The sequence below is a fragment of the Alexandromys fortis genome, unplaced genomic scaffold (assembly GCF_014885135.2).
Source record: "Alexandromys fortis isolate MF-2015 unplaced genomic scaffold, M_Fortis_MF-2015_v1.1 scaffold_23, whole genome shotgun sequence".
Lineage (NCBI taxonomy): Eukaryota > Metazoa > Chordata > Mammalia > Rodentia > Cricetidae > Alexandromys > Alexandromys fortis.
This window is the reverse complement of record NW_026067907.1, coordinates 5,954,584-5,968,199: the sequence shown is the minus strand read 5'-3', so window position 1 is coordinate 5,968,199 and position 13,616 is coordinate 5,954,584. Positions and strand designations below refer to the sequence as shown.

The following is a 13,616-nucleotide window of genomic DNA, read 5'->3' as shown; positions in this document are numbered from 1 at the left end:
GGTAATGGGAAATGCAGACCACTCCCCCCGTTACTGAAGTGGGTCCTCCTGAGACAGAGTCATGAATTTTCCGTATTCCCAAGCAGCAGAGGAAAAGGCTGTGGACGTTTTGTCGGTTTTACAGTCTCGTTTGTGTTAGCACATTGTCTCGTTCGTGCCAACCTCTCCTTTGAGCCTGGATTTATCTTCTCCAAGTTCCCCAAACCTCTATTCGATAAATGGTGCCACATACGTATAGAGGATGGGGTTAGAACAGGGTAACTAATAAGTATATTCATTTTCAGTTTCCTTATGGGATTGGGTCCCATGGCAACCGCCTGTCTATGGATGCTCAGGTCTCTTATGTAAAATTGCACAGTGTTTGCATATAGAGCACGTACACACCTTCCTGTAGATACTGAGTCATCTCTGGTGCAGTTGAATTGAGAATCCCACAGTGTGGGGCTATGGGATCGTATGTAGGGGCTATGGCAAGGAGAGACATCTACACAAGTCAGGGTGGATACCCACCCCCAAGTATTTTTAATTCGTGGTTGATTGAGTCCATAGATGAAGAGGAGACAGAGAGCCCACTGTATTAAGTGACTTATCTGTCACGCTATCATTGCATGTTGGGATTCTTTAAATGGAGCTGTAGGAAGAGGGGTTGGTTGCAGGAAATTGGCAGCAACTGTATTAGTGGTGCCAGGAATGGCAGGGCTCCACAGACAAGCCTCCCCCACCCCTAGAATCTGGGAAAAGACCAGGCCACATTTGATCCCAGGGTCAGGATGAGTCTGAGCCAGGATCTCCTTTCTCATCACCCTAGCCCTTCTCCGGGGGCAGGGAAGAAGCAGTGGTGGTTGAGAAGGTATGGGGGGCTCTTGTGGGGAGTCTCTTTGTTTGCAGATGGAGCCTTTGACTGTGTGTGGGTGTCGCAGAAAAGCTCTGTCTAAATTCCCACGATTAGGGGCTCTGGAAAACTACACAATGAAAACCGGCTACATACAATTCACCTCCAATTTCTCTACCGCCATGGGGTGTGATAGTAAAGGCCGCTCAAAGATGCCCCAAGAAGACATCGGCGGCCATTTTCACCTGTGACCAAGAGACCTGGATGGAACTGGTTTAATCCTGAGTAAAACTCTCTCTCCTTTCTTGCATTTGTGAGAAATGTACCTTGCTCTGAGATGGTCGCAAGGCTCTGTGAATTGGGCATGGGATGTGGCGCTGGAAAAGAAGGCTGGAGTGAGTGGTGGTGAGCTCCTTGCAGCCGCTTTCAGATCAGTCTGGCTCCCTAGGATGTTGCTCCCCTCCGGAGGCAGACAAGCGAAGCAGCCATCTTAGAGTCACCCTCCTGTGTGTTCAGCTTAGAGCACGAGCTACTACGTAACCTCAGGTCCAGCATGGCACCAGTGTTGCTTCACAAGGGCTGTGAAGTGTCTATGAGGTTCTGCAACACCCCAGCATCACACAGACTGAGAAGACAGCCAGACAACAACCCTTCTCCTGAGTACCCTTCCCTTCACCTACTACACATAATAGCCGTGTGGGTGGCTTTAAGTGTAGAGCAAACCCTGATAAGCCTGTTTTATAAACAGACCCTGAAGGGGAGGGTGTCAAGGGTTGGGGACTATTGGCAAGCTCAGCTCCCACCCAGGAGTCACCCGCTAATCCCACAGTCCTAAGATCTGAATTTTGGCTGTGCTGAATTATTCCTTACCAAAGATAATGTAAACAAACAAACAAATAAATGACTGTTTGTATATAAGCTGTTAAGGACAATTGTATACAGATCAAAAAAATAGCAGAGGAGTCATTTTTATTGGCTGTCCACAGGATGTTCATCACACAGGAGGCGAGGACTGCCAAACGGTGGCACAATACAACACCCCATCTAAGCGCTGGCAGAAGGTTAAATGTCTGTCCCTGGCAGGACGGGCCCCAGTAACCCTCTGCAGCTAAGTCCACGCGGGATGGCATCGCCCTTTGTGCTCAGTCTGTCGCTCTGGAAAGTTTCACAAGATTAAAAAGAAGGAAAGGAAGGAAAACAGAGAAAGCAGCGTGTCTTCTGGAATACCACCACTGTAGCACGAGTGTGGCATGCAAACCCAGGTCTGGTCGGCCTTTCCCGTTAGGAGTTTTGTTTTGTTTTAACGAACAAATGGAACGGCCTGTCAATTTCAATTAGTAGCGTTACATTAAGTGCAATTTCAGTCTGGCCGCCAGTGTCGAAAACCTTCCTCGTGTCTGTCCTAAGAGCAGCCGACAGAGGGCGCTGCATCCACGCAGCCTCGTTCATTCCAGGCTCCTCCTTTAGAGGAGCCTCTCTTCCCCGGCCCACCTGGCAGATTCCAAACAAAATGTCCACTTGGCTAGGTCCATTGTTTTCTTTCCGTTTGTTGTCACCTGTGGTCCCGCGGCTGGCCGTGCAGGTCACACGGAGCTGAGTTTTACTAAGCCCCGCACGGAGTCTTCGTGCAGAGAGTCCTGGCTGGCCAGGCCCAGCATATGCATGGTGCGGCTATGTGTCAGGGGGCTGCCTGCCCCCAGCATCCTTGGCGGTGACGGTGCCTCATCCGGGGTCAGAAACTGGTGGCCCCCGTGCTCGTCCTTTAGGGGCATAATGTCTGAGAGCGTGGCCTCGGTGGCAAGGTTGGGCATGGAGGAGGGTGGCGTGGGCTGACCCAGTGTCAGGCTAGCACACGGGGTGCCCAACCCTGGCTTCCCAGGCATGTGCAGCTCTTCGCTGGTGAGGCTCGGCTCGCTCTGAAGCAGAGGAGTGGCTGCGGCCTGCAAAACGAATTTGGTGCTCTGAATGCACTGGTCTTGGTCGCACTGGAGAGCAGCGGGAGCCAGCAAAGAGAAGGTAGAGAGAGGCAGGGAAGGGAGAGGGTGAGACAGGGGCGGGGGAGGGGCGGGAGAAGAGAAACCGTTAGTGACTGGTCAGTAAGGCAGAGAGAGGCAAGGAGCCGGCATCCAGAGAAATGACACATACAAATCTGAGGGGCCGAATACAGTGCTCTGATGAGCGGGCACTCACTGGTGGACCTCCAGGGTGCAATGTCAGCTATCAGCTATATACCCATGGCCTTCACTCCAAACTTGCAGGATGCCACTTAAAAATAATCCCGGAAAAGTTACAGGATTTTCCCACCCTCAGCAGTCGAGACCACTGCTTCTTGTAGGTTGAGAACTTTTGTTTTTGTGTATGTATTTGTATGTGGTGTGCATGCAAGTGTATACATATATGTGCATGTGTTTGTATGCGCACACCCGTGCGTGTGTGGGGGGGTGTTGAAATCAGGTACCTTCCCCCACAGCGTATGTACTGAGGCAGAGTTTCCCTCTTGAACCCGGGATGTACCAATTTGATTAGTCTAGCTGGCAGGCTTATTCCAGCTACCCTTATCTGCCCCCTATGAGCTGGGATTACAGGTGGCTGACGTCACAGAGCAGTGAGACACATTTCTGGTTTGTGAGATGGGGATCCCAGTTGCCCTGCCCACCTTGGCTTTGAAGTGTGTAGACACTTGAGAAACCAGAAGCCACTGCACAGAAAAGGGGAACCCTAAACTCCATCCTGCCCGGCTCCTCATAGTAGAGTCAGAAGGAAGCTTCCCAACAGCAAAGAGAAGCAATGAGTGTGGCGCTCGGATCAAACTACTAGCTGGGGAACAAGCCTACTTCCTCTCTTTAAATAGGACTAGGGCACACAGGGGCTGCGGGGCTTGCTCAAGACCTCACAACTAGATGGATCCAGTGTTGAGGCTGGGTCCTTTGACTGCAAACCAACAACAACTACATATGGTACTTGGTAAATATTTGGCTTTCCTGGCTCAATAGTCCCTGATTAGAACCACACACTAATAGCCCTGTTACTACCAATCGGCGCAGCCAGATGTGCCATTCATCACCGGCAACCCAGAAGCAGCCCACAGGAACACATATAAAGCAACCTTAACGGGGGCAGCAAGGCAACTACCTGAGATCGCAAATGTCATTTCATCCCCTGTTGTGCACGTACCCTTCCTGGAGCACACCTTTTTCAAGTTCCCTCCTCCGTCTAAGCCTAGATCGGAAGGCTGAGGGCTGCAGAAGTTGAAAGCCCCTGGCTTCAGGGCTAGAGCCAAATTCAAGGGGGGCTCTGGGGCATAATATAGCAATGGGGGTGGGGAGTCTTGTTTCATCCCAGCCAATGGAATCTCAAAGAAACAAGGAGGCGGGGATGTGAACATACAAACATCACTTCGCTGGCTTAAACAACAGCTGTGGCCTGGAGGTGGGGCACCGTGAAGCCAAGAAAGCTGAGGCTAGGGCCCCTTGTTGGCATTGCTTCCTTCTGAGGTCACATTCTCTGCATACATGTTTTATGTCACCGAAGCTCTCTGAGCAGTGCAGCCCCGTACTGTGACCTCTCCTGTGATTCACTTTTTTTTTTTTTTAAAACCAGGTAGACTTCCGCTTGACCAAATAAATAAATAAATAAATAAATAAATAAATAAATAAAGCCACTGGCTGGAACTCTGTTGAAATTCTTAATGGTGACCCTTGGTGGCATCTGGTCTGTGGAGAGCCTCAGCTGGTAAAATGTTTGCTGTGCAAACAGTAGGATCCGAGTATGATTTCCGAAACCCATGTTAAAAGAAAGGACGAAAGAAAGGGAGGAAGGAGCCAGGCGTGGCAGCATATACCTGCAATCCCAATGCTAGGAAGACAGACTGCAGCCCAGACTACTTGATGAGTTCCAAGCCAGTGAAAGACTCTTTCAGAAACAAGGAGACAGCGCTGGCAGAACACCAGCTGAGGCTGACCTCTGGTGTCCACATGCACCCCCACCCCGCTCCCGCCGTATCCTACACACATCTGCACACACATGGACATGGACAAGTGTGCACATCTGCAGAAAGTCACTCTGCCATCTCTCCAAGTGTCTACTTTAACCCTGACTCCTACACACATTAAAAACAACACCTTTATGTGCATTGGGGTTTTGTCTGCATGTGTATCTGTGTGTGGATGTCAGTCTTGAGGTCACAGACAGTTGTGAGCTGCCATGCGGTTGCTGGGACTTGAATGTGGGACCTCTGGAAGAGCAGTCAGTGCTCTTAACCACCGAGCCATCTCTCCAGTGCCCACACATTGTTTAAACGTCTAAAAGGATGGGTAGGCATAGTTGTGAATAGTCCCCGGCTGCAGTCTGTGTTCACAGGCCTCCTTAGCCTGTGTAACTCCTCCTTGCTCTGTATGGTTCCAGTAAGCATAGAGTTGGGGCAATGAGCCTAGGGGCTGAAATCCTGCTGCCCCGTGTCTCTGAAAACCATCTGACTCATTCAGGGGGCACACAGGACTCAACCCTGCCAGCAGAGTACAGCCTATATCCCTGTTTTATTGACTGAACAAGGGACAGGGTGGGGCCTCATCAGATTCTAACCAGTGATCACAGGAAGGCCCTGCACACTGCAGCTTATAATTTCCATACTATAAATAGTGTCTTCTGTGAACATCTCTTTCGAGAACCTGAATAAAATGAACGAGGACTATGCAGGACTGTAATTGTATTGTGCGCGTGCGCACACACACACGCACAGACACACAGACACACACACACTACATTTTTTTTTCAGGTCAGAATTTTTCTCTATTTATCATATTGCCCAAATTCTAAGGATGATGGTTGGATGAACTGTCATGGTTGTGAATGAATTTGAGAATATTATAGGCTTGGAAAGCAGCCAGTGTTTTCAGTGTTACTATGGAGATGCCCAATAAAAAATATCCTCACTTCCCTTTTTTTAACTTTTGCTTCTAATTTCTATTTCCTCTTGTTGATTAAAAAAGTTTCTTTAAAGTTTCATTTATCTATTTATTTATTTTTTGTGGTGTGTGTGTGTGTGAGAGAGAGAGAGACAGAGAGAGACAGAGAGAGAGACAGAGAGAGAGAGAGAGAGAGAGAGAGGGGACAGGGATAATGTTTAGGAGCTGATCCGATGCTCTCCTTCCACCCTGTGGGTATTGGGGCTCAAACTCAAGTCCTTAGGCTTGGCTGCAGGTGGCTTTAACTGTTAAGCCATCCTGCAGCCCCCACCTTTGTTGATATTTGTATTTAATTTTCTTACTCTCTGTCCCTACATATTCTACTTATTGTCCCTCCATGTTTTTCTTTGATAGATTCTTCCCCTGCATTTCTTCTTGTTCTTTCTCATCTATTCGCCCCTCTTTCCTCTCTCCCTTTCTCTCCCTTTCTCTCTCTCTCCCTCCCACCCCCCCCTCCACGCACCAAATGCTCTCCTTGCTCTTTCTAGCTTTTCATTAGAGGCCTTTTGACCTTCCAGCAGTAGAGGGCGCTATGACTGCTTGCGTGTTTTGCTCTGAGTTTGGTGGCTCTGCATCTAAGGTATATTTGAATTTATCTAACAGGTTCTGTGATTTTAAGACGAAAAAGTGCCCCGATTTATGATGCTGACAGTTCATCTGCATGAAGAGCACATGGAAAGAAACTACTATGTTCATTTTCAGAATAATCCTTTAAAAAGGGTTGCATTAATCAAACACTGGTTATAGCATATGAAATTACTGGACTTTTTTATATTTAAAAGTTGGTCAGATACTGGAGGGGGACAGAGTAGAAGTTGACTGTGTGTGAGTGTCTTCCAGCAGACCTCTGTGTCTGGAGTGCTGGACTTTTGCTCTGAGTCACAGGCCAAAGGCAGCATCCACGTTTACATGGTGAAGAAATTATTTATGGTTTCAGATGTTGCGATGTCATTAGATTATGTTAGATGTGATCTAATTCCAATCACGTTAGATGAGAATTTAGTGCTTCAGTGTGAAGACAGAGGGCTGGCGAGCTGGTTCAGTGGGCAGAGGCGTCTGCTGCCAAGCCCGAAGACCCGAGCTCCTGCTCAGACCCCACATGATAGAAGGAGTGAGCTGACTCCCATAGATGTCCTTGGACCTCCACAAACACAGCACTGGATGCATGTGTGGATATGCGCGCGCACACACACACACACACACACACATGCACACACACACACACATGCACACACACACATGCATGCGCACACGCACACACACACATGCATGCATGCACACACACATGCACACACACACTACGTAAATAAATAAATGTAAAACAAAGAGAAAACCTTAAAAAAAGCAAACCACCAGCAAGATCATTTACTCTCAATTTCTATAGACTTTTGGGTAAAACTTGGGACACACTCTATTCTAGTCTGATTGACATCTTATCTGAAATAAACCCAGTATTTTGAGGAAAGTCTGAATTTTTGAAACGCTAAGAACTTTCTAGGCAGTCTAGATTCACATATACAATGGCTTAGATTCCTCGTAGCTTTCACTTCAACTCTGTCAGAAGGACTCAAGCTGGACAGGGTTGACCTCTGCTAAGCTGTAAAGCCCTGTCCTGGGCCTTAAGGGCACACATCTACAGTCAGAAGACCAGTGCACCTTCCAGAGTCCTCCTGAAGTGCAGATTCAGGGAAGAGCAAACAAGCAACAAGCTCTTAAAGTTGCTCCCCCACAATCCGTGACTTTTCAGGCTCTGCATGGAGACTCCTGCAGCTCCAGTTTAAGATTCCATTCTCTTCATCACTTCCCTTCCTTGGATACTTTAAGGTTACAGGCACTGGAGATGGGCTTTGGTCACAGTGAATGTGGCAATTTGGACATAAAATGTCCCCGAGAACACTTGGTCCCTAGCTGGTGGTCAGGTTTGGGAAGGTTGTGGAACCTTTCGGGGGTGGAGCTTTCTTGCAGGAAGTACGTCACTGGGCACAGACTTTGAGAGTCTATGACCTCTCTCCACTTCCGTTTGGCTCTCTGCTCTGGCTTCCTGCTGCTGTGACCCTTCCTCCGTATCTGTAACCTCGAATAAACTCTGCCTTCTAGAAGTTGTCTTTGGTCATGGCATTTTATCACAGCAGTAGAAGAGTAGCCAATGCAGAGATCATCTCGTATGTCACGGGGAGAGTAGGTGGTGAAGGCATCTGGGCATGTGGGAGCATCTGCTGTCTCAGGTCATCTACTCAGAGACAAGACTTCTACCCTCAGGAGGGAGTGATGGGTGACAGGTATATACTCTCTCTACAAAAATGACCAGAAAGACAGATGCATATGGTGGCAAGTGGTGGCAGTAGAGGATGAGCGATGGTAGATTCCGTGGAAGAGTAACTCACAGGGTAAGTTCTATGGCCAAAGAAATTCCCCAAGGCCTAGCATTTGACCACAGCATGGCAGCCCTGCTGGGTGGAAAAAGAGAGATCAGGTATGGGGATACCAGTGGCTGGAACTGAGGGTTAGGACATTGGAGGATGCTGGGCAGGGAGGGGATATAGGGAGTCGGCTGTAACTCTTAGCACAGGGCTGGAATCTCTATCAGGACCTGTAAGTCAGTAGCTACAACAAAGTCAAGAGTTGGACAGGGATGCTGCAGTTGAGACAGGTAGGGCTGGTTGGTCTCATCAATGCCCTCCATCACTGAGGCTGGCATTCAGCTAAGACACCAACAAGGTGAAGCCTTGAGAAGAACAAGAACTGTGTCCTATCCAGGCATGGTGGCGCACACCTTTAATCTCAGCACTCGGGAGGCAGAGGCAGGTGGATCTCTGTGAGCTTGAGGCCAGCCTGGTCTACACAGCAAGTTCCAGGATAGTCAGGGCTGTTACATAGAGAAACCCTGTCTCAAAACAATACAACAACGAAGACCAAAAGAGCTGTGTTCTAAGGTAAGACAATACCATGCTAGCAAAGCTGAAAAGTAAAGTCTGACCAGTTCTTTACAGCAGACAGCAGTGGGAGGGGCCTGAGAAGCCCCATGGATTTTCACAGTCCTACACTAACCAAACATGACACAAGCCCATAAAAATTCAAAGTGATTAGCCAGCAATTCAACAACGGGTGAAAATGGGAATGGTCATTCTTCAAAAGAAGTTCATAAAGTCTAAAGAAGACACTAGGCCATCCGGAATGTCCATTGTTCAATGAAGTATTAACAAACACACGAATAAATGGGAAACTGTGACAGGACCAAAGGAAAATTATGGAAATAAAATCACAATAACTGAATTCCCCGGAGGAGCTTGGCAGTGGACTGGAGATGCTAGAAGAAAAGGTTCTGAACATCAAGAAAGATCAGAAGAAGAGACCCAGGCAAAGAAACTGAGAGAATTTGCAGAACCATACTCAGGGCCATGGAGACCTGTCCTCTGGCCTTATACTGAATGCTCTAACGTATATAATCAGAAGCCCTAGAAGAAAAAGAAGAGGACTAATGCAGAAAAAGTTACTAAAGACATACCCCAAGCAGCATCCTAGTGGTCACTTTGGACCAGCCTGGTGGGTCACCTGGTTTGAGTCCATACAGGAAGCTCTGTTACACCAGCCTGAAGAGTTGCAAATAGTTTGGATTGGGGGGGCATGCAGAGAGGGATGGCTAACTGCACTTACTAATACTGCCACTTGCCAGAGTGGAAACTGCCAGCATGTGAGTTTATTAGTTTTCTGTTAAGACAAATTACTTGATCAAGGCAACTGAAGGAAGGTTTTATTAGGTCTTACAGTTGGATGGACCTTGATGCCAGGGTAAGCCGTACAGTCAGGGTCACAGAATGTGCCCACTATCAGGAAGGAGAGAGAGAGAGAGAGAGAGAGAGAGAGAGAGAGAGAGAGAGAGAGAGAGAGAGACTGCCTTCCCATGCAGTCTAGGACCAAGCCTGGAGAATAGTGTTGCTCTCTTTAGCATGGGTCTTCTTCAATGAACTTAACCAACACAGCCCTTAGAGGTGTGCCCAGAGGCTAAACAATCCCTACAGAACCACACACCTGGAAGCTTGTTTCCTAGGAAACCCCAGATGCAGTCAGGTGATGTCCGTTAGCCCTCACAGACAGGTGTACTGATCACATCAGAAGAGGCTGTAGATGAATCACACACAGGCCCAGGCTGGCTTTGGGACTGTGACAGATGAATCGGGTTCTGCAGGGTAAGCTTGTGGGGTGTGACTACCTCAACATCATGAAAACCCCTCCATGTAGAAGCCCTGGGGTAGAGGGTTAAGAAGAGCGCTTTTTATGGGGTCAGACTGCCAAGGATGAAACCTCAGCGCAGTCCCCGGTTAGCTGTGCCACACACTTAATATTGAGGAATTTGTCTCCTCAATGGGACAATTAGCATGCTCTCACTTGGGCTCATTAACACCTCACCTTTGAGAAGATGAAATGAGATGTAAATAAATGCAAAGGATCGAGTCAAGTGGCACAGTAATTATTGACACAGTAATTAGACTCAACCTCGTTCCTTCTCTCTCCCTTAGCCGCCACTACTGATAACAATTATTAGAGACTATGGTAGACACCCGGATTGAAGTATTCAACCAATGGCATTAAAACACACACACTTATTATTACTGTTGTTCTATTACTATTATTAAAATGGGAAATTTTGTGTAGGTGTAGGTGTGTAGGTTCACATGTGTGTGTGAGTGCTTGTGTTGGGGTGTGAGCGCATGTGCCAGTGCTGAAGCCAGAGGACGATGCTGGGTGTCCTGTCACACCTTGTCTCGTTTGTTTGAGATAGGGTCTGCCATTGAAACCGGAAGTAGGCTGGCGGCCAGCAAGCCTTGGCAGTCCTCCTGTTTCCATCACACAGTGCCATGGTGACAGGCGTGTGTGCACGTCATGCCTGACTCTTAACATAGGTGCTGGGATCTGAACTCAGGTCCTCATGGAGCCGTCCTTCTGGTCCTTCCACTTGAGACACGATCCCATGTAGCCCAAACTAGCTATCTTGCTATGTAGCTGAGGATGACTTTGAACTTCTAATCCTCCTGCCTCCAACCGTCCAGTGATGAAATTAGAGGCCTGAGCCACCATACCTAGTCTGAAATGCTTTTTAAATCTAAGTCAAATATCAAATCCTTGAGCTGGAGAGGTGGTTCAGAGGTTAAGAGCACTGGCTGCTCTTCCAGAGGTCCCGAGTTCAATTCCCAGCAACCACATGGTGGCTCACAACCGTCTGTAATGAGATATGGTGCCCTCTTCTGGCCTGCGGGCAAACATGCAGGTGGAACACTATGTACACAATAAGTAAATAAAATTAAAAAAAAATCAAATCCTTGAAATTTATAGATCCCTGAAATCTGACTTTTTTCTCCTTAGAATACGAATGATGATGATAAATCTCCCCCATAGTAGGCTTCCACGGGGGAGGGAGCATGAGGACGACAGACTGTGGGGACTGAAGGACTCTGGGAGAAACTCATACACACTTCGACTTTCCACGTTTCTTCACCAGCGCACAACATAGCATGGAGTTCAGAGTAGGGACTCTGGTCAAACTGTGTTTTCTTTAGGCAGACTTCTCTCAGCGCTGCACACCCAATTTCTCTATCTGTAAAATGGAGCCAATGTTAGTGCCAACCTCCTGGGGTCATCGTGGAGGTCATGGGAGTGATGCATGCACCAGGCTTGGCGCAGCCCATGGCAAGTCACGGCTGCTATGCTATGGAAATGGCTGACACACGTGTGAGTGGGCATGGATGGAATGAGGTGAGCGGGTGACCGCTGAGCTCAGCGCCTGTCTTGTCACACAGCTGTGTCCTCTGGCCTCAGTCCGATTGGCCTGGACCCTGGAAGCCATGAAGGTGTGTTCTGGGCACTGGGAGGGTGCGCTCGTTACTCTTCTGTCAACTGGGCATAGCCAGGGTCGTGTGGGAAGAGGGAACTTCAATTGAGAAAGTGCCTCCCTCAGGTTGGTCTGTAGGCCAGCCTGTAGGGCATTTTCTTGATTAGTGATGGATGTAGGAGGGCCCAGCCTACTGTGGGTGGGGCCACCTGTGGGCAGGTAGTCCTGAGTTGTGTAAGAAAGCAGGCTGAGCAAGCCGGGCAGCGGCATTCCTCCCTGGCTTCTGCTTCAGTTCCTGCCCAAAGTTGCTTCTTGGGTTTCCCTTGATGGCTGGTAACTCAGGATACATAAGCCAAATAAACCCTTTCTCCTTAAGATGCTTTTGATTATGGTTTTTACCACCTCAATAAAAAAAAAAGAAGACAGATGGCCGATAAGAAGACTGCAGGATGGAACAATGACAGCGGGTGGCAAGACAGAATGGGCTGAGTCAGTGTTGTCCCTGGAAGGGGTCCTGAAGCAAGGACGATACTGACTTGTTTTCTGTCTGTCAGTGCTAGGAGTCCTCGGCTCTCCCCATTCCGGTATCTGTAGGCTGACAACTCCTATCTGCCACAGCTCTGGACGCTGGGTGTTTTTCTCTTGTGTTAAAGAGGACTGTCCCGAGTAGGACAGAGGCAGCAGGTGGGCATAGTGGCTGGAGCAAGAGAGGGGAAAGGGTACCACTGGGAATGGTGGAAGCCTTTTGAAACCTCTAAGCCCACTCCCAGTGACACTGTCCAGCAAGGCCACACCTCCTAGTCCTCTCCAAATAGTTCCACTAACTGGGGACCGAGTGTTCAGATGAATGCTCCCATGGAGAACGCTCTCATCCAAACCCCCACCCCTGGGGATGTCTTCTAAGCTGAGGTGAGGACGGAACGAGACAGCCCTCACAAATAACAGCACTTAAAAAGTTATTAGGAGAGCAGATCCTCAGAGAGCATCACTAGATGCAGTGCGGGTCTGTACCCAATCAGCTTGGCTTTGCTTCAAACTGGCTTGAAGTTCACTTTATGACTCTATTAATGGATTTGCATGTTTGTTTCATATTGAGGATTAGGATACAAGATTTTTCAAATTGATTGTGAGTGCTAACTCTGTAAAATAAATCCATAAAGAGGAAAGTGATGGATTTCTTGGCAAGCAGCTGGGCCAGCTGCTTCTGTTTCCAAGGAACAGAGGAGAGATGCCTGCTATCTCCGGCTGCATTAGACACCAGACGGCTTGGGAGCTGTTGGGAAATGCTGGTCAGACCCTGCTGGTTTTGTTGGGCTGGCTTTGTGTGTGTGTGTGTGTGTGTGTGTGTGTGTGTGTGTGAGAGAGAGAGAGAGAGAGAGAGAGAGAGAGAGAGAGAGAGAAATGGTGTGTAGTTGGGATGTCCGTTAGAGGCAGTCTAGAAGTCACGAGAGGAATGTTTTAATAGCCCCAAAGAAGTAATTGTGCTGTTACTCTTAAATACCATCACTAATTTTACCATATGTGTCACCTCCAGGAGACTGCCGGGTGTGTATATTTGGCCCTGATGCTACTCAAAGAGAGAAAGAGCAAAGCAAACAGCAAAAGATACGCAACCCCTGGTTGAGTCCTTTGGCTGGAGGTACCACTCTCTCAGCTGGGAGAGTTACATGTATTTTTTTAAATAAAATAAATACCAAAATTCGGGCTGGGAAAATAGCTCCATGGGTAAAGCACTTCCCACCCAAGTGCAAGGACCTAGATTTGGACCCTCAGGACCACATAGAGCCGGGCATGGTGGTGCATAGCCACACGCAGGAGCAAGATGGGAGTCGGAGGCAGGAGAGTCACCAGGAGATCATGGGCCAGCTGGCTTGGCATACACTGCCTCAAGCAAGGCGGAAGTCAGGGACCAAGAACTGAAGCTGTCTTCTGACTTCTACATGTGTGCTGTGGCATGTGTGCACCTGTTCTCACACGTGTGAACACACATAAC

At 48.4% G+C, this 13,616-nt stretch overlaps 1 protein-coding gene across 3 annotated transcripts in view; it reads right to left on the bottom strand.

Annotated features, from left to right (window-relative positions):
* Positions 1-1,784: 1,784 nt before the first annotated feature.
* The window catches only part of Zdhhc14 (zinc finger DHHC-type palmitoyltransferase 14), a 241,761-nt gene continuing 229,929 nt past the window's right edge, over positions 1,785-13,616 (bottom strand). For 2 of the 3 annotated variants that reach the window (XM_050135738.1, XM_050135736.1), the window contains exon 9: positions 1,785-2,817. In XM_050135738.1, the coding sequence (XP_049991695.1) occupies positions 2,416-2,817 (402 nt within the window). In that variant the 3' untranslated portion in view covers positions 1,785-2,415. The remainder of the gene's footprint in view (positions 2,818-13,616) is intronic. The other variant, XM_050135737.1, reaches the window with a different exon arrangement.